This window comes from Pseudopodoces humilis, chromosome 15, assembly GCF_049639895.1.
Source record: "Pseudopodoces humilis isolate 2021_Gansu_Grassland_sample_001 chromosome 15, ASM4963989v1, whole genome shotgun sequence".
In the NCBI taxonomy this organism is placed as follows: Eukaryota; Metazoa; Chordata; class Aves; order Passeriformes; family Paridae; genus Pseudopodoces; species Pseudopodoces humilis.
The window spans coordinates 10,135,155-10,156,006 of record NC_142214.1 but is presented as its reverse complement, the minus strand read 5'-3'; the positions used below and the strand labels follow the sequence as shown (position 1 = coordinate 10,156,006).

Here is a 20,852-nt window from a genome sequence, read left to right as displayed (position 1 = left end):
GCTGATTGACCTGCCTCTGGAATAGGCTGTTGGTGGACAAATCCACTCATGTATTCCTCCTCCTCCCCCTTCCCCTTCATCCAGAGAGAGGATGGAAGGTGAAAGACAAGCATAAGAATAATTTTGGTATGTTGATGTCTTTTATTCTTTGTCCTTCTAAAAGTATGCACTAGCAACATAGCTCTTGAACATCACATTCGTATTTCTGTAAGGTATGTCTTTTTATACCTATCCAAGATCAAGAGGACTTATGAATTGTCCCTGCCTGCTCAGAAGAACAAGCCAGCTGCCTGTACTGCAGTCCTGACTGTTCTGACTCCCGTGGCTGTACTGAGCTCTAGCGCTGTTTTTCTGACAGCTGTCAGGGCAAGGCTGGAGGGAACCTGGTGGGATAGCAGAGATTCCTCTAAAAGGAGGATTTTAGAGTGGAAAGGAGGGGAAATGTTAGAATCATAGAATCATTTATATTTGAAAAGACCTCTAAGATCATCAAGTCCAATTGTATTCTGTACAAAGGAGACACCATGTAAATAAGGCACAAGGGAAAGGGACAGACAGACTACTGAGGTGGGTAATACCATGAAGAAGGACTTTAGAGAATAGCAGAAATAACTGGATCCTGGAGTTCATCTTTATCATGGAGATGCCTGCATGGTATGCTGGTGGAATGGAGAGTCAGTGGAGATGGAAGGAACTGGAACAATGCAGCAAAGGAATCTACCCAGAGGCAGCTCTCTTATCTTGGTGATTATAGAAAATGCTGCACAGCAGGAACAAAAGTACCATTCTACAGTGTGTTTGGAACAGTATGCCAACTAATGAAATGAATTTAGGACTTACTGTGGACAGATCCTTGAGTACTGCTGGGAAAGAAAAAGATAGCATCATTGGAAGTCATGCTGGACGAGATTCTGGGCAGACCTTCTGTAAACTTTTAGTGAGTTATATTTTTAAAATAAAGTATTTAAACATTTAATATGCTATGCCTGGCACAATAAGAAGTGTGTTAGAAAGCTTGCAATGTAGGGCAGGAAGAACTGTGCTGAACTTTGAAAATATATGTAAAGAAAAGCTCCAGGGATTGGAGCAGTTCTCAGTGGAAATGAACAGACTTGCAGGAGCCTCAGTTAAAGAAAAAATACAGCACAATGGAAGAGTTTTCTGAGAAAGAAGAAAAAAAAAAAGGCATAGAAATGAGGTATAAAGATGTTACTTAGAAATCAATCCTGATACCATCAGTGAAACAAACGGCTTTGACTGCTAAAAGGTATAAATTAGAAGGCAGGTAGCTGGGGATGAGATAAAGGATGACCTACTTGAAGAGGAGAAAGAGAATAAAGCTTTTCCATCTCTGCCTGGTCCTACCTTTTTTTGATTCTAATAGCAATTAGCAACCATCTTGAAAGCATGTCACTCTATTAGTGTTATTTCCAGTTTTGGAAAGAGGTCACTGTTAGCATGTTCTGAATAATGCTGGAAACACTGGATTTTAAAAAATTTGACTTCTGCATGATGTGAATTCTGCTCTGGAGATAGGACAGAAGTGAGTAAGTTAACTGAAATGCTGGAACAGTCAACTTTATCTCAGGGTCTGAATCAATTAGGGAAACAGAAATTAACCACAGGTTTCCTTTAAGTGAAGAACTGCTTGCCCCAGCACTTCCTGAACGTATATAAAACAGTCTGTGGGCATGTATGCATTTTATATTAATAATAAATCTATGTACAATCAGGCATTTTAACATCAATCTTAATCTAGCAAGATTTCTTTTTTATCAAGAACTGCTATTTTAATTGACTTCTAAAAATGAAGCAAAGACTGCTGTTAAATCTGATGAGCATGATGCATAGTAATACACTGATTAGAATGCAACTCTGCTCCCTCCTGACTTTTGCATAACTTGAGGAACGTGGCATTGGATGCAGTCCAGGTTTTATAACTAAGTGTCTACAAAATTGAAAATTGAATGCTTGGCCAGTCTTACTTATTTTTGCTTTTTTTTTTTTTTTTTTTTAATAACAAGAGAAGCAACTCACTGGCCTCATTTCAAAAGTCCTGCAGACACAGGCTTTAACAGCCATGTTCATTATTGCATTTAGCAAATTATCTGCCTTTATTTACCAGTCTTACATCAAATTCTAAAGATGGGACCAAGTCCTCTGCCGGGGTTATATGAGTTTGCCTTGGCTCAAGTCAAAACACAGACAAGGAAAGAATGCAATTATCTCATCTGACTTACACATCAGGCAGGGTGGGCAGGATATGCTTGGAAATTAAATCAAAAGAAGTGCGCATTTATGTGGTATTTACCCTGCAAGGTTTCTAGCTAAAAAACTGAAACTGGAACTAGAGTCAATAAATGTTTAATAAATATAGAATAAATATATCTTTTTATGCACTTCTAACATTATTGAAGTCAGCTGAATTTTCTCCCTATTTTCATTAGCTGGTATTCCAACCTGACATTGCTTTCAGAAACCAGTTTTTCCTGGCTCGTAGCAGAACACAAGTTCCAGCCACTCTCAGGGGGCTCCTTACTATGGTTTATGGATCTTGGAGGAGTCGTTTCATGAAGCCACTGGAATTTGAAATCAGCTTGTCAATAGCAACATTGGGATGAGTCCTTCTACCCATTTATGATCCTGTCTTGCTTTGAGAATGGTGTTAAACTTAACTTTAATATAAGAAAGTAAACAAATGAGACATAAAATGTGCAATATAAGGGAAGTATTTTAACCTTATTTTAACTCCGTGAGTTTTCAATTACTGCTGCTTTCCACTTCACTGCTAATTCTGCCTCTGTTTGGTTTTCATTCTTATTTGTTGTATAGTCCCTGAAATTCAGATTGCAAGCAATTTGTATTTGAGGCTCTTCTTTGTCCTAGCTGCATTCTACAGTGATAATAATAGCAATAAGAACATTAAACATGTACATAGAACACAAATTAATATGACATAGGAATATACCTCCTGCTTGCTTTTCAGTTGTTTTGCTGCCAAGAGGATTTTTTTTCAGAAATTTTAAGAAGTTTCAGAAGTTTGATAAATTATGTTAAACCTAAACCATCAAGCAAGTATAAAAGCAAACGCAGTTTAACTGAGCATCACATTTTACTATCATTAGAGCATAAATTGTAATAGTTACAGCACTCTACAGGGGTATATAGGTATTTTACAGCTATTGTAAGTGAGCACCATTAGACGTGTGTGTATAGAGCCCCAAAAATGGTAGTTGAAGAAAGAACACCTGTTTCTTCTAGATTCTCAGATTATTTTGTATCTAAAAACAGAGGAATGGAAAAGAAAAGTTCATCCTAATCACATCTTGAATTATTAACCAAGGTTTATTAACCATTTACTTCCTGCCTGTGCCTCCAGGTCTCAGAGAGGAGCAAGCACTGAGCCATGCTTTGTGCTGACACCTGCTCTGGCATTATCTGTGCTGCAAGGAAGTTATTAATGAGAATAGAGTGATCAGATAAAATGTGGTAGATTAATGCAACAAGCACATTGAGCATTGATCTGAAAAAGACATGTCAATGAACAATATTTTATGGTTCTCTGAATTATATATCTGATTGAAATGGTGTTTAATAGAGATTTCCCAGTGACTGAATGATCTAAGGAGGCAGATGATGATAGCACTGGATAAATGTATTTTGTCTTCATGAATCTGACTCAGTTTTGAACTTGATTTCAAATTGAGCACTGGGCTGTGTTCCATCTGTCAGACACAGCGAGCTGCTGGTCCCAGATGTGGTGAGAGCTGCAACAAGAAATATGGTGAGTACCAGGCACAGCTGCTGCTGGCTTTCAGGAGTCTGGGAGTGAGGTGTTTTTGTGAGGAAGGATGAGGACACTGGTGAGCAGGGTTTGCAGGAACTGCAAGCACAGCTCTGCCCTTTGCAGCACCAGGATGTGAGCTGGGCTGTGAGGGCTGTCCCAGAGCAGCAGCTGACCTGTCAGTGTTAACAGAGCTCAAGAGAGGATGTGAGATAGTAGATCTTTCTTAGTTCATGGGCTTAACTACACATTTTTGGCTGGAATAAAGAATTTTATCCACAGCTGAGAAGAAGAAAAATTCAGGAAAAGGTGAGAGCAGAGGTGAGGGTTTAGCACATGGAAACAATCTGTAATGCCAAATACAATAACACTGAATGTAAGGAACAATTTTTTTTTTTTTGGTCCTTCTGTTTCTCATCTGAATCTTTTGTATTTTCTTGTCTTCGGTAAGGCCCAAGTCACAATGTTAAACCATTGCTCACTTTGATTAGGGCTGACACAGACATGTCTGTGTTGGGTATGCTTAGGATGCATTGTATTCTTACCGTACTGTATCTTTGTGTTTAGACCCACAACAGAAACCTGCTCTCCATTGACTTTGACCATGTCACCAGAACAGGAAAGATTTATGATGATCATCGAAAATTCACTCTTCGAATTATGTATGACCAGACAGGACGCCCCATTTTATGGTCCCCCATCAGCAAGTACAATGAGGTCAATATCACTTATTCACACTCTGGATTAGTCACCTATATCCAAAGAGGAACCTGGACTGAGAAAATGGAATATGATCCAAGTGGGAACATCATTTCCAGAACATGGGCAGATGGTAAAATATGGAGTTACACATATCTAGAAAAGGTAAATTATTTTAAAAGTGGGGTTTATGCCAAGGCAAAAAAAAAAATTTGGTTTATTATATTATATATATTTATTGTATAAATACTTTAAATACTATAAATTATAAATGGGTATTATATAATATATATATAAAAATTTATTTATTTATTATATTTTGAACTACATTATAATGCTACCTCTTGCAAGACTGTTTAAGACTTTTAAACCAGAAAATGCATAGAATTACATAACTAGATAAAAATGTCTCTGGATATGCTCAGACCTACATGTCACCTGCTCAAACCTTCAGTTTAGTTCTGAAGAAAGTTATCAGCACCACAGGTTTGTTTAATTGGTAGGTCAAAACAACATTCTGGTCTCAGTCCAAGTTCAAGTGAACAAAGGACACCCTAACTGCTGAAAATCGTGTTGCTACCCTGGATAACAGTCAGAAAGATAACAGTCCTGAAAGATAACTTTTTTCCTCCCCACAAACACAGTTCTTTTATGCCAAAATTAGGAGCCCATGAGCACAAGCTTACCTGTTCAGTGCTGTATGTTAAACAAGGGATTGATCCTGTGAGGAGAAAGCTTACTGCAGTATTTAAGGCAGGTGGGGGGGGGCATTTGGGGGGGAAATATTCATATGAAATGAGTTACTGCTCTGCTTTTATGATGACTTCACATCTAAATTCCCTGAATATTTTAAGTTGCATGTATATCTAGAGGCAATGGTCATAAAATGTAGAGATAAATATTGTACAAACCAAGGAGGAACATCTTCATCTGTAGTAACATTTTGTTTGGTCTTGTCTTTCAAAACTAAAAAGCTAGTCTATATTTTTAAAGCTTTCAGAACTCAGTGCAAACTCATGCTCAAAGTTTTTTAAATAGGAACATCTTGGAATATCCAATATACCCTGAGTTAGCAGAACATTTTCTCTGAACTTGTAAACCACAGGAAAAAGGCTATGGGGGGTGGGGGCAGAAGAGGTAACATTGATAGGAGGAAATCACACAGGAAATCCAGTGACTTTGAAGTTACTTGTATATTGAAGAGTTCCAAATGTGTACTTTTAAGATAAATTGTGCTGTACTTATTTTGAATGTATTTAAGCTTGATCCTCAAAAAATTTAAACCTAACCCAGTGAAAAAAAAACTATCAAGACTGGAAAACGCATAAAAATGTGATTCCTCCTTGACTGCATGCAGCGTGGTTCTTGCATGTATTAGCAAGATTGGCAACCCCAGGAGCTTCAGAAGTTTGTTTCAGATAAATTTGTTAGGGCTTTTTTGTCTGTATGCTCTTTTGCAAATTACAAGTAAACAGACATTTTGTACAGCTTTCAAATATTTGGGCAATGTGCCTTTTGGAGGAATCTCTTTTTTTTTTTTTTTCTTTGGACCTATTTTTGAAAGATGTATGCTTCTTATCTTTCCAGACCACTTTGTCTGTTCTTTATGATGAGCTCATAAATAGAGTCTTATAACTTAATGCTATTATTCTAGAATTCTACACAAAAGGCCAAATCCTGATTTTGCAGAAGCAAGTGGCAGAAGTTTACTGATTCAGGTAGTAGCTTGGGTAATGCTGTAACTTGTCATTAAAATTATAGAAAGTCATTCAGACGATGGACAATAATCTCCCAGCTATTTAATGTACTTTCATGACTGTTGTTCCTTGTGCCAAAGAAAGATGAATTCACTGTCAAAATTAGACATTGAAATATAGCTTTGTGGCTCCATTAAAGTCAATAACTCATTGTGTTAATTATGTAATGATTGCTAAAGGTTGTCTGAAGCCTTGTAAGACCAAATAATTCCTTACATGAAAAAAAAAATCAATTATATAGGTTGCTTCCAATTCATAGTTATTTAATTCTTCATTTTTATCACTTGATGAGTTAACTGTACATCTTCAAAAATCTCTGCCCCTTAGAAAATTAGCTCAAATAATTAAGATCTTAAAAATCATTACAGCATTAGCATTGTAAATAATTCTTACTGATGAGATTCAGCTTGGCCAAAACTGAATCTCAAAGATCAAGCAAGATCTCTTGTTTCCTCTATTAGTTAATGCTGTTATAAAATCTCCTGAATACTCCCAGCTCACTTCCAAAATCTGGCAGACAAAACAGATGAGTGTCTGTGTGTGTCTTTTGGGCAGAAATGACATCTAGTGGTGATGCTCAGCATTTGTCTATTCCCAGCAGAGCTCCCAGTAATTGGCCACTGGCTGTTTATCTTGATACACCATACGGCATCAATCATTATGTGGTTGACCAGGCTCTGGTTGCTTTAATAAAATGACAGATTTTTGGATGTTTTATGAGCTACCCTCCGAAATCCTTTAAAACAATTAGAACCCAATTTGTGCAGAGTTGAAAAATCTATTGTAATATTATTAGAATGAATTGGGAATTAATTTTTTTTTCCCTTTATGGTATCATTTAATAGGCTTGAGAAGGTACTCAATCTCCAGCCCTTGTACTGTCTATCTTTTTACTATCCTGGACAAAAGTGAAAAAGCCACAAAGTGCTGTAAAAATGGTACACAGGGGCACTAAAATTATATTGGGGATGTTTCTGATCTTGTTATTCATACTTTGTCAATGGCAGACAGCTTAAAAACAGGCACGGGAGCAGTATATAGAGAGAGGCATCACAGCAGTGCTAGGAGAGAGTTCAGCCAGTGATTTACTGCAGACTGGAGACTCTTGACTGAAGGTGAAAACAAAATAAACACGGTGCATGTTGGAAATGGTTGGTGGAGCAGCAATAAAGTGATCAGAAAATGCTCGGTGTGAAGGTCTGTCGTCACCAGTTGGCAGAGAGTGACCTGGAGTGGCATATGTTGGTGCTGTCTGGATGCTATACAGGTGACAGATGTCTTTTGCTAAGGGCAGGAAGAGACACATCTTGGGCAGGCAGGGGGCTGGGGGTGCAGAGAGGATGGCCAAGGCTGAGCCTATCTCTGGCCCCTTGAATGGGCAGTTGGTTTATTTTGTCAGAGAAAAGGGGCTCAGGGCCAGTGTTACTTAACACGCTGCAGGGCTGATCTATTGTGTTTTCTTCCCAGAGAAGATTTTTGAGCTTAGAGGGGAAAAGATCCTGTTTTTTCTCTTTTCTTTCCCCAATACTCTATGACAAAGTAGCCATGCTGTTCCATGTAAAAGTTTGTTTTATATGATGTCTCAGTCCTGCAGAAGCCTGACAAATTTGCTTATGTGCATGGTAGGTTTGAGCTGTGGGCTAAGACCTGGGCAGTGCCAGTGCTCCAGAACAACTCAGATATCGCAAGGAATGTGCAGTGTTCTGGTCCTGCCAAGCCACTTGCTAAAGCTGGGGGAAGGCTACAGAGTTCCCCCATATATTTTCATTCTGTGTTTTCATTATCTTTGTTTCAACAGTGACTGTTCACTAGCCGGCTTGTGCTCTGTGACACTGACTTTACATGGTGGGTGAGAAGGCATACAGAACCCAAACTTTAATTATCAATAGAAAAAGTCTGCTGTGCTTGCACATTCACCTGCCAGATAAGCAAATCATATTTCATTAACTAGCCACAATTAACCAACACAGGGCAAATACCAAGTACCTGTATAGAAATTATATTCTTTGTAAACATTAAAAGTAAACAATAGAAGTAGTCACACCAAAGAATCTGGTGAGTATTTTCATCCATCTGTAAGCATGGAGATACTATGAACTCTGGGGCATTGTGTATTTAAAAGAAGATACAGTGGAAAAGGGCTAGATCTGTGCTGGAGATAAGCAGAATGCCAATAAAAGCTAAACACCTCGTACATGCACAAAGCTTTCCATCTCTTCTAGATACATCTGCTGGTGCAGATGCTCTGCCTGTGTGTGAGGAAGAGTTTCCTTCTGTTATTGCTTCCTGAGTGGATGCCCTAAATATTTCAAAGCAACATAGCAAGTCAGCATGAGGCTGAAATGCTACTGAGAGTCACATCTGCCTTCCAGTTTAGAGACCCTTACCTCTAGACTTACTAGACTTACCTCCTGCTCTGTATCACCTTGCTGGCCAGGTCTCGTGGAGCTGAAAGCTTCACTTGGAATTGTACAAAGAGTAAGAGCAAACAACAAGAGTGAGTGGTTGTTTCAACATTTCCATAACCTTCAGGCGCTCACTAGCTGGATCCCCACGTGCTTGATCCGCCCCTTACCGTGCTCTTGCTGTTTGGTTGCAGTCCGTGATGCTCCTGCTGCACAGCCAGCGGCGCTACATCTTCGAGTACGACCAGTCGGAGTCGCTGCAGTCGGTGACGATGCCCAGCATGGTGCGCCACGCCCTGCAGACCATGCTGTCCGTCGGCTACTACCGCAACATCTACACCCCTCCGGACAGCGGGGCCGCCTTCATCCAGGACCTCGCCAGGGACGGGCGGCTGCTGCAGACCTTGTACCCCGGCACGGGCCGCAGGGTCCTGTACAAGTACACCAAGCAGTCCCGGCTCTCCGAGATCCTGTATGACACTACACAAGTCACATTCACCTACGAGGAATCTTCTGGGGTTATTAAAACAATACATTTAATGCATGATGGGTTCATCTGTACCATCAGATACAGGCAAACAGGTTTGTCTGACTACTTTGCTAAAGTTTTTGGCTCCTTAAAATGTGACACTCATCATTCACGACACCCTGAACTTGCACTTACCTGGCATGAAATTCCACTATTTTTATGTTCACAGGTTCTTATATTTTATGTTTCACTGGAAAAATATGTGTGTATATCTCTGTGTCTGCATCCATAGGTGAACATAGCTGTCCCACTTGAAATACAGTTTTCTTTTTATTGCTTGGTATGGAATAGATCTTAGAATGTTTTGTTGGTTTTATTCCTCTGTGTGGATATTTGCTAAATACTAAATCAAGTTGGTTTATTGTTTTTATTTTCAAGTTTCCGTGTTTACACCATAATATAACATAAATTCAAAAGGACTGCTTATATGAGGAAGGAAATCACTGTGTGAAATAAATTTAGTTTAGAATTATCTTGTAATAGAAATCATAATTATGAGTAAAACAGCATTCATTTAAATAAATATTAATAAAATATAAATAATTTGTAGGGCAAGCATTAATAAAAGTTTGTGAGAGAACAGTCTAACATATTCTTAGTTAATGGTATTTTCTGAGACAGCTAAGGAGTAGTAAGGCTAAAGGGCATACGTCAGGTCATGTCCTGTCTGTCCTAGATCTGGAGGGTAAGTAAACCAGGGGCATAAATCATTTTTTTTCTTTTTTTTCCTCTTTCCCATATTTGTTTTGGACAGGTCCACTTATTGGTCGCCAGATCTTCAGGTTTAGTGAAGAAGGGCTTGTAAATGCCAGATTTGACTACAGCTATAACAACTTCCGTGTCACGAGCATGCAGGCTATGATCAACGAGACGCCCCTTCCCATAGATCTGTACCGTTATGTCGATGTTTCTGGCAGGACTGAACAATTTGGAAAATTCAGTGTCATTAATTATGATTTAAACCAAGTTATAACCACCACTGTGATGAAGCATACCAAAATCTTCAGTGCCAATGGTCAGGTGATTGAAGTGCAGTATGAAATTCTCAAGTCTATTGCTTACTGGATGACCATCCAGTATGATAACATGGGTCGCATGGTGATCTGTGACATACGTGTGGGTGTAGATGCCAATATTACAAGGTATTTTTATGAATATGATGCTGATGGTCAGCTCCAGACTGTGTCTGTGAATGATAAAACCCAGTGGCGCTACAGCTATGATCTTAATGGCAACATCAACTTGCTGAGCCATGGGAACAGCGCGCGCCTCACTCCTCTGAGATATGACCTGAGAGATCGCATTACCAGGCTTGGGGAAATTCAATATAAAATGGACGAAGATGGTTTTCTCAGGCAAAGAGGCAATGAGATCTTTGAGTACAACTCTAATGGTTTGCTGAACAAAGCATATAACAAAGTGTCTGGCTGGACTGTGCAATACTGTTATGATGGTCTTGGAAGACGAGTTGCAAGCAAATCAAGCCTAGGACAACACTTACAGTTCTTTTATGCTGATCTCTCCAACCCAATAAGAGTTACTCACTTGTACAATCACACAAGCTCAGAAATAACATCCCTGTATTATGATCTGCAAGGTCATCTCATTGCAATGGAATTAAGCAGTGGAGAAGAGTATTATGTTGCTTGTGATAACACTGGGACACCTCTAGCTGTGTTTAGTAGTCGAGGCCAAGTCATAAAAGAAATTTTGTACACCCCATATGGAGAGATCTACCAGGACACTAATCCAGATTTCGAGGTTATCATTGGTTTTCATGGAGGACTCTATGATTCTCTTACTAAATTAGTTCATCTGGGTCAGCGGGACTATGACGTCATTGCTGGTCGGTGGACAACACCAAATCACCGTATATGGAAGCACCTGAATGCTGTCCCACAACCATTTAATCTCTATTCATTTGAAAATAATTACCCAGTTGGCAAAATCCAAGATGTTGCTAAGTATACAACAGGTAAAAGTAACCTGTCTTTCATGAAAATGTCTCTAATGAAAATAAAACTTTTTCTCGAATTGTGTTACTGAAACACAACTGAAACATTCCTGAAATTTTTGCAGCCAGAAAGTCTCTAATTTTAAATCTATTGAAGTAATTTCTTTAATAGATTGCATCTTACTGAGCTTGATCTGTTTTCTTTAACATTTATTGTAACCAAGAAAATAATTAATAGCTGCTTCTGTTGCTTTTCTCAGTGCTAAAATTAGGGGAAGAATGGAAGCAGCTTAATTTGAATTTTTTCTGTTCTAAGTAGATAGAAGGAATGCCATTGATTTGAGTATAGCTATGCTGTGTAACCAAATAATTTCTTTGCTACAATAAATGCTGTAGCTAGTGCAGGAAACATAAATTGATGTGAAATAATTATTTATGCATAGCTGGAATTTCTGCAGGCTGCCCTCACTTTTTCTAGGATTTATGAGCCTTTTTGCCAGCATTCTTTTCTTGTTTTGTAGACATTGGAAGTTGGCTAGAGCTGTTTGGTTTCCAGTTGCACAACGTGCTGCCTGGATTCCCAAAACCAGAGATAGAAGCTTTGGGGACAACATACGAACTTCTACAGCTTCAAACAAAAACCCAGGAGTGGGATCCTGGAAAGGTTAGCAAACATTCTCTTCAGCTGCTTTTAATACTAAATTAAGGAGTTTTAATTAAAAAAATCGGATACCAAGGAAAAAATGTCTTTCAATGTAATAGGCAAAGTAAATTGTTTAAGAATGCTAGAAACTTTAAGGTTGTCAATTACATACTGGCATCAGAGTGGAGGAGAGGTTCAAGGAGAAGCTTTTGGCAGCACAGTGAAGAAAATTTGCAGTTATTTATAGAGAAAATATCCAAATTTGAGGTGCAGGATGGGCAGAAGGGTAGAAGTGTTTGTGTGAACATTGAAAAAAACCCACGGAAAATCTTGTGGAATTAAAAAAATAAAACAGCAGATTTTCATCTTCATTAGCAAAGATGCGACAAGCACTGGAAAATCACCAAGTGTATAAACAGCTTTACAACTCAGTACCTCTGCATAATTATTGCAGGAAACAGAAATGCTGCTATGGATTTATAAGGGGTCTCTAAATCATAGTCTTACTCCAGGGCTTGTTTTCAGTAACAAAAGAGACAGGCAATCAGTGTGACTGCAACAGGACCAACTACCGATATTCGGAGCAGTCATTCACATTTTGCATATGAGCATCTGTTAACAAAGGTATATGATTTTGTAAAGATGCCTTTCTTCTATTGTAAAGAAAGCATAGAATGAAAGAGAATCATAGAAAGAAAGAGAAGCATAGGGCAACTGAGAGTTCACATTCATGTTCCCAGCATTTAAGACAGTTACCATCCACCAAGTACAGAAGGCTGGAAGGTCAGAGCTCATGCCAGATGTAGGAGCATGTGCATGGAAAGTTATCACTTTGTGATGTTAAGCTATTCCAAGGCACAGAAAAGATGTAGTGACAGGTATAGTGTTAATAGACAGAGAGCTGAAGTTTCTTCTAGCTTCTATGGGGAGCAAGATCTACAGATGTGATGTACTTGTCTACTATTCTCGTGTCTCAAGAACTTCACAACGTGCTTTCCTTAAAGAATGGGCTATAAAATTCATTACCATGGTTCTACAGAAGATGTAATTAAACACACAGAGACTAAGCAGAGCCACGTGAAAGGGCGTAGCTTTGAATTCAGTTTTCCCTGTGCTGCTAATGGATGAAAAACCAGCCATTAGAATAACAGTTCAAGGGGGAGGAAAAATAAAAAAACAAATACAAAAATAGCATTTGTGATAAATACACTTCCATTTGTTTCCTAGAAATGAAGGAGTCCAAGAGACAGAAAGCGCTACCATAAGCGATTAAAAACCCTGTACATATGCCAACATTCTTTAGGTGTGCACGATACTTTCCAAACAAATTGAACATCCATTCTAAGCAATTAAGAGATGAGCAGGGTGAGATACTCTAATGAACTTCAAGGTACCTTGCCTTCAAACTTAATTGATACTTTCTTTTCCAGACCATCCTTGGCATTCAATGTGAGCTACAAAAGCAACTCCGAAACTTCATATCCTTGGACCAACTTCCTATGACACCCAGGTATAGCGATGGCAAGTGTTCTGAAGGAGTGAAGCAACTGAGATTTGCAGCTGTTCCTTCAGTATTTGGAAAAGGCATCAAATTCGCTATAAAGGATGGTATAGTGACAGCTGACGTTATCGGCGTGGCTAATGAGGACAGCCGGCGCATTGCTGCCATCCTCAACAATGCTCATTATCTGGAGAACCTGCATTTCACCATTGAGGGCCGGGACACCCATTACTTCATCAAGCTGGGCTCTTTGGAAGAAGATTTGGCCCTGATTGGCAGCACCGGGGGGCGTCGCATCCTGGAGAATGGCGTCAACGTGACGGTGTCGCAGATGACGTCAGTGATCAATGGCAGGACTAGACGCTTCGCCGACATCCAGCTCCAGCACGGCGCGCTCTGCTTCAACGTGCGCTACGGAACCACGGTGGAAGAGGAAAAGAACCATGTCCTGGAGATAGCCAGGCAGCGAGCCGTGGCTCAGGCCTGGACTAAGGAGCAGAGGCGGCTGCAGGAGGGGGAAGAAGGAATTCGGGCATGGACAGATGGAGAGAAACAACAGCTTTTAAGCACTGGGCGGGTACAAGGCTACGATGGATATTTTGTTCTATCTGTGGAGCAGTATCTCGAACTTTCTGACAGTGCCAATAATATTCATTTCATGAGACAGAGTGAAATAGGCAGAAGGTAACAAAGAAAATCTCTGCCTTTGCGTCACCAAAGACTGCCTGTTTTTAAACGTAAAATGGTTTATTGTATTGGTTTTTCTAGATCAGAACTCTGTATATATAAATATAGAGGAAAAACATATCCAACTGCCTTTAAATGTGACAGAAGATGGTATTTTAATATTGTTTGTTTAACTCTTTGAGAGATGACAGTGACAATTTTTAGTTCTTGTGTGGCAGTATTCAAAAATTTCAGAAGCAGAGTCCTGCGAGCCGAGCGGCGCGACCTGCGCGCAAGGTGCCCAGGGTGACACTTCACAGCCCTGCAAGGCAGAGGCAAGTGCCATGTGCTCTGCCTTCTCCTAAAAAAACACAAGTTTTTTGTTGTTGATTTAATAATTCACCAGTTATTTAAATGGTTACAGATCCTGATTCTGCAACCCATATTTACTGAGTGTCTTTTATTCCAGTGAGATCTCCCATAAATTCAAGGGATTGCATACAGAAACCAGACTGTGTATGGAAACTTCACAGCTGCTCACCAACCCCACACATGTCCCTCACAATTAAAAGCTAAGGGATTTTCTAACCTGGGAAATCTGACTTGGGTTAGATTCAGTATGTACAAGGATGTCCCCTATGGCCTTTGCTCAGCTGTGGCCACCCCTCAGCCACTCCATGCTGAGCATCACATTGTGTCCACTTGTGCATGTCAGGCCTCTCTCCCAGGGTTTTCCTCAGCACTGGGATATACTGGGGTCTGACAGCATGAACAGAGCTGCCAGTCTGCTTGGTGGCACTGTGCTGGTCAGGCTTCAGCCAGACATGGGGTGGCTAAAGTGGGCTTAGTGGGCACTGTAGTCTTCAGGAGGCTCTCCACTGTCATGTGTGCTCCAGGCTGGGCTGTAACCCAGTGCTTTGGGGACACCCCATTGGAAGCCCTCACGGAGCAGTATCAGACTGTGCATCATCAGTCCTGCCTGTAGTCACTGGGCCAGGACTTGTCTTTGCACAGATGATTTGGAAGATGCAGTGTTGTTGGGTTTAAGCATCATGCTCTTTTCATCTCAAATTAATAATCCTGTTTTAGTACTCATTTTTTCGAGTCTGAAGAAGATTGGTGGGTTGGGAGTTGATGAACCTAAGTGTGGATAGTAAATATGTTGATAAACGTAGAACATTTTGGGGATGACTCTTCACTTTTCAGCTCAATATCTAGAGCACGTAGAAAAGCATTATATTGCATGGACAGACATTTTTATTTCCCAAGGTAACATGCCCTACTGGCACAGTTACTTCATAGCAGCATAGGTGATCCTTCCTCCAGCTTGTCATTTTTAGAAGACCTGATTATCAGGAGGTGGGTCAGGCACACAGGGAGGGGGGAATGGGCAAGCAGTTTTCCAGAGGGATCTAGAAGTTTTGTTATAGAGCCTGTGTATCCATAGCAGTGAAGTTATTGCACATTTCTTTCAGAACAGACATAGTAAATATATTGGAACAATTTCTGCTTGTATTTACGGAAGCCAACAAAGTGCATTCTTTATCTTTCTGTCTTTTTTCCCCCAGTTTTCTTTTTTCCATTGTTTTTGGGCAAGTGGAGCAGACTGTACCCAAGTTAGAGATGAGCCTGAATTGGCACCTGAGATCTGAGCCCCTCCCTGGGGTTTGAGCTCAGGTCTCAGCCTCAGCCCATTAACATCTCTTCCCAGATTCCTTTTGCTCCCCTGGGAGCCAGTGCAGCTTTGGGGATGCAGGATCAGGCTGAGTGGGAGCCTGGTCCCTGAAGTCCTCCTCTGTCCCCAGCCAGGGGGACCTGTGGACCAAAATCTGCATATACACATTCTGATCAGGCTCATCATTAACTAATGTACAGAACAAGGAGCTGGCAACATCCAGGTTTGACAGCTCAGATTTCTGTAATTTTCCATAAAATCACAGAGAATTTGAATACCTCCACACCAGCCTAAAAATGGACCTTCGAATCCTTGAGCCTCTAATACACTTCTAATCAATGGAAGAATAATTTATGAATTGTATATAGAGAGTGCATTCATAAATGTGATGATGTATTTTATCACTGATCCAAGATGTCAATATTAGAGTCTATTTTACTTATATTTTAAGCAATTATACTTTTTTGCAATTCACTAATGAGGATCATTTTCAAACTGCTTTAAATATCCATTATAAACAAATATTTGGAGCTATTAGAGTTACCTTGAACTGTGCATTTCTAGTATGTAATACATATTTAGTTAGCTTGTGCCTTTAGTTTCTTAAAGTTATATTTGTATTATATGCAGGAAATGCACTTTGTATTACCTACAGTTGTGTTTTTTAATACTGCCTTGACTACTGTTGTTCTCATGTTATGCCAAAAGGTCAAAGAGTTAAATGTGTTACCAGTTTGTCTTTGAAAGTAGATTTGGCATTTTCCCATTTCCTGGGTGCAGTCTAAAGTACATTTTGAACAATATTTCTTATGAGAATACAGTTTCATTAAGACTCACATGACAGTACATGGCCCAGTTACAAAAGCAAAAAGAAATGCCTTCATCAGAACAGTTCCTTAAATTTAGGAAACTGAATATAGATGTCGTGTTGAGATGACAGTGCTCAAGAAACAAGTTATTGCTGAAAGAGCAAGGATAGGAGATTGAAGTCATATTGCAGCTACATATGGGCCAGCCAGCAGTGATTTGTGAGAACTACATGAAGAAATACTTTTGGACCATCTTGTTCATGAACAACCTCAGATGGAGGCAGGGAATATTTCAGTCTCCATTTTTTCTCCTGAGTAGTTAGAGCAATTTCTCAATGGGTTTTTTGGTGGGTTTGGGTTTTTTTATGTAGTTCTCCTTTTATTTTATTTTTTTTTTTAGTTTTGTATTTTGCACTGTTACCTAGAGACCCAGTGAGAAAAAAAGAAAAAAAATAGCATGGAAATTTTTACTGTTATTTAGATCAGATAATTTAATGCTAGCATTCTGCACTGCAAACAGGGTTCTGAAAGAGGGAAAAATAAAATAAAATAATTAAAGTATAAAATAAAAATAAATAAAATCCACTATTGCACACTATCCTGTAGCAAAGTACCTACCATGAGAAATACACACTATATTTTTTATGACAGCCAAACAGATAGTGTGTACAAGTTAACATTTCCTTTGCTTTCATATTTATTTAGTAAATCTAGAACATTTCAAAGTTATAAATATATATATAGATATCTATGTAGAACATAGCCAAATAAATATATATGAAGTGGTCGATGTGCAACTGGGTATACACACCTTGGCTCTTTGGTTTTGAGCTCTCTTGCATCCCTCAGCTGGGCACTGGGCAGAGGTGGCCTCGTGGCCATGCTCTGGGGTCCCACCCTGCAACCCCTGCCCCAGGGCTGGGCCAGGGGCAGCAGCTCCTCCACGGTGAGCAGTGGGCATTGTTGGAAGCCAAGGTGCTGTTCTAGAAGGGAAAGTGGTTTAGGCAGAGGAGCTCATGGTTTAGCTGAGCCAAAGGAGACAGGCAGTGCCCAGGGGTGTCTGTGTGTCCGGGGCATTCCCCAGACTGCAGCTGATCCGATGTGGTGGCACCCGGGTGACACGCAGCTCAGGCTGTGCCAACAGCCCCAAGGGTTTTCCCATCAAATGCTGGCTGTTATTTAAATCTCTCCTTGATACAAAACATTACCAGGTCAAAAGCACCCTGACTGCCAGTGGAATCACTTTAAGGCAGAAACTAGGAATGTTTCTGGAAATGGAATTGCTGTGGATTTGTCTGGGCATTTGTCACCTGCCATTATTTGTCTAAGGAAACATGTTTGACAATTTCCAGTTTTTCCTTAGATCTCGTGATGGACTTTAGCCTTTTAATAAATGTTAGTATATCAGATCGTGTCCTTGACAGTATTTTACTTGTATGAACCATGATAAAACATTAAAATCTTCATACTCTTCTGGCAGAAATGTCAATAAAAAAGAAAAAGAAGCATAGCATACAATATATGTCAAAGTAATGTTCCTTTTTAGCTTTCTCATCAACAGTAAAAAATGTTTACAATGTATGCCAAGATCTTCACTTTCTGTCTAACACCAGTAAGAGGTTCTGATCTTACAGAAATTGTGTTATAATGGCCTCAGCCTCGTTGCTAGGAAACAATAGATCCCAATTTTTTTATTCCTGCTCTAACTCCTGTGCTGAATAGTGACTGGATACTGTACAGGTTTATGTTATATGGCTGCAGTTAAATGGTCTGATGCATTTTGCTCTGGGTTTCAGACCAGAAGCATGCATTTTCTACAAGAACATCCCAGCAACACACTGTAAATATTGAAAGTTAATATATTATGTGTCGATATTTGAAAAAGAAAGTACTTTGACTATTTCATTTTTAAAAAATAAAGGTGCAAACTTATGGCATGTGATGTTGTCTTTGTTTACACCAGTTTACATCAGTATTTGAGGTCATGTAAAAGGTGCTTCCATAAAGCTAAAGGAGGACTTCAGCCAATATTGATTGACTCAAAAGTTGGGGACAGGATGTTGCTAGGCAAGATTTAATTTTACTTCTGATTCACCAAAGTTCATGCTTATAACTCTGCAGGTTTTACTGCAGGTGAAATCCCAGCCAGTTTCTGTGTAAAGGTTATTACATTTCATCAAACCAAATGTGAGAGAGAAAAAATATGCTGTTAAATGCCTTTGCACTCCTGATAATAGAGTGGGTGAAGGCAATGTTTCTGGTAGTGTGAGTAGCAAAGTTTAAGTATCTGCATGTTCTTTAGAGCTGACTCAAATAGATGATGTATAATTCTGCATTATCGAAAGTATGTACCCAGGAAAATAAAACATTGAAAGCCCAGTACATGCAGCAGAGAGAAGGAGCACATGAGTGAAGGGGCACAAGGAATGCATAAGGCTAAAAAAATGGTTACATGGTGAAAAACCCAGCTGGGCTGGGTAAGAACCAAGCAGGAGAGCTGAAGCTGTGCTGGGTGGATGAGAAAGAAGTGATTCCAAAGGGGGTGGATGCTCCCGTGGAAAAGGGAAGAAAACCATCCTGGGATATCGTATTGATGGAATGCTGCACAATCTAGACAGGGAGCAGGGGAGGGCTTAGTGGAGCCAGAGCTGAGGGAGCATCACTTGCTGCAGGGGAGCAGCATTGCCTTTGCTGGGGAGAGAGCCAGAGCGGGGAAAACACGGTGAACTACAAGCCACTTGCCAGAGCTGGGGCTGTGGCAGCGAGGGGATAGGGGTGGGAGGGCTGGCAGGGGAACAGGGCAGCAGCGAGGGGCCAAGCCCTGTGGGGCTGCAGCGTGAAGGAGAAGGTGGGAAGGAAGCAGCAGGCAATACTGACATCATGTTGGAAGTCATACCCACAAAATGCAGCTGCTTCTCTCTAAAAGGATCTGTAGCTTTTCACACCTAAGTCATTGTAGGAAATCAATATAATTTCCCTTTTACTGTTCCCATAACCAAGCATCTACTCATCTCACAGGCACCATCAGCTTCTCTCTGTTTCCACCTTGTTTAAGCCTACAGCAATTCCAGACCCTTGGGTACCCAAAAGAAACAATACAAGCCTCTGTCTTAATAATTTACACCAGAAATGGAAACAATATTCTCAGCTTTAAACAGAAATGGCATCTTCTGGCCTATTTTATGTATTTTTCAGAAGAACAATGTACTTCTGGAGTCAACCACAGTCAAACCAGTTATCCTCAGCTCACTGCACTGCAAAGCAGGCAGGCAGCTGCTGCTTGTGTGCTGCAGGTTTTCCACATGCAGCCTCAAGTCAATAGGACAGTTCTATAGGAAATAGCTCCTGGGCAAAGTTCTTCCCACTGCTTGCATCCCTACCACTGTGCAATCATCTGCCAGGGATGATTTCCAGGCACACCTGCTCCTGCTCCCAGGAGAGGCCAGATGAACAAGGGTTTTAGACCCAGCACTTGGAAAGCAGAAGAGCTCCCTGGGAAGGCTGGGGCTGCACACACACACTGCCAGCACCCAACAGCTCAGCGGGCTTTGGGGAAGCATGGTTTGTAAAGCTGGAGAAGAACTGCCAGGGACCAGATGCCACAGGCTCACAGCAGGCTGGGAAACCTTTAAGGCAGGGAGGAGAAGGGAAAGCTTCAATGGGCACAAGTGACAGCAAACCAGGCAGTGCATTTGCTGCGTTATGTAACAATAAAAAAACAGCCTTTAAATATTTTATTAAAGAGGAAATCATGCTGGATCTGCCACTGTACGGCACTGTATTAAGATAAAACTAATTTCAACCAACAAGCACACGTACAAAGAAGGCACAGAGCAATACATGTACATGCAGTGTAAAATACAATGGGACAGTTCACCGTAGATGAAATTTGGCTTTCAATTAGACAGAAACTGGTAATGAACTGAAAATGCCTCAACCACAACTTTGCAGCAACGTAGCCCACTAGTCCCTCTTAAGATGGAGCTGTTCATTTACTGCACTTGCTCCTATTGCTGGTTTACAAGAAACATGTGCTTCACAGAAAATCTTTTATCGCTTGCACTGTCTCCCTCACACACTCAGAGGGGTAAAAAGGTCAACCTTTCAGTTTTATCAAGTGCTGCTTGGAGCATCCCCACTTCACTGAATCCTGGACTTGCAGCCCACTTAGTTCTGTCATTGTTCACATCCAACTTGCCTTTAGTAAGGTAAAAACAAGGCAGGTGTGGAGCCTCCAACTGTGCCACCAAGCTGCAGGTGGCAATGTCTGGTGAAATTCAGTTTTGTTCTCCCTGAGTCTGCAGTCTGGCATTTCTGGAAAAAATCTCTTTCTCTCTTATGAAATATTTTCAGCCTTCCAAGATCTGCAGAAGAGAGAAGTATAGGCATAAAACATAACCAGAGCAACACAAAGGTGCCTATACAATGTT

General features: G+C 40.3%; 1 protein-coding gene across 6 annotated transcripts in view; it reads left to right on the top strand.

Annotated features, from left to right (window-relative positions):
- Positions 1–18,354, top strand: part of TENM1 (teneurin transmembrane protein 1) — a 313,634-nt gene extending 295,280 nt beyond the window's left edge. For all 6 annotated transcript variants that reach the window (XM_014258759.2, XM_088062503.1, XM_088062504.1 and 3 more), the window contains 5 exons: positions 4,352–4,648; positions 8,840–9,227; positions 9,929–11,149; positions 11,650–11,792; positions 13,202–18,354. In XM_014258759.2, coding sequence (XP_014114234.1) covers positions 4,352–4,648; positions 8,840–9,227; positions 9,929–11,149; positions 11,650–11,792; positions 13,202–13,960 — 2,808 coding nt within the window. In that variant the 3' untranslated portion in view covers positions 13,961–18,354. The remainder of the gene's footprint in view (positions 1–4,351; positions 4,649–8,839; positions 9,228–9,928; positions 11,150–11,649; positions 11,793–13,201) is intronic.
- The last annotated feature ends 2,498 nt before the right edge of the window (positions 18,355–20,852 follow it).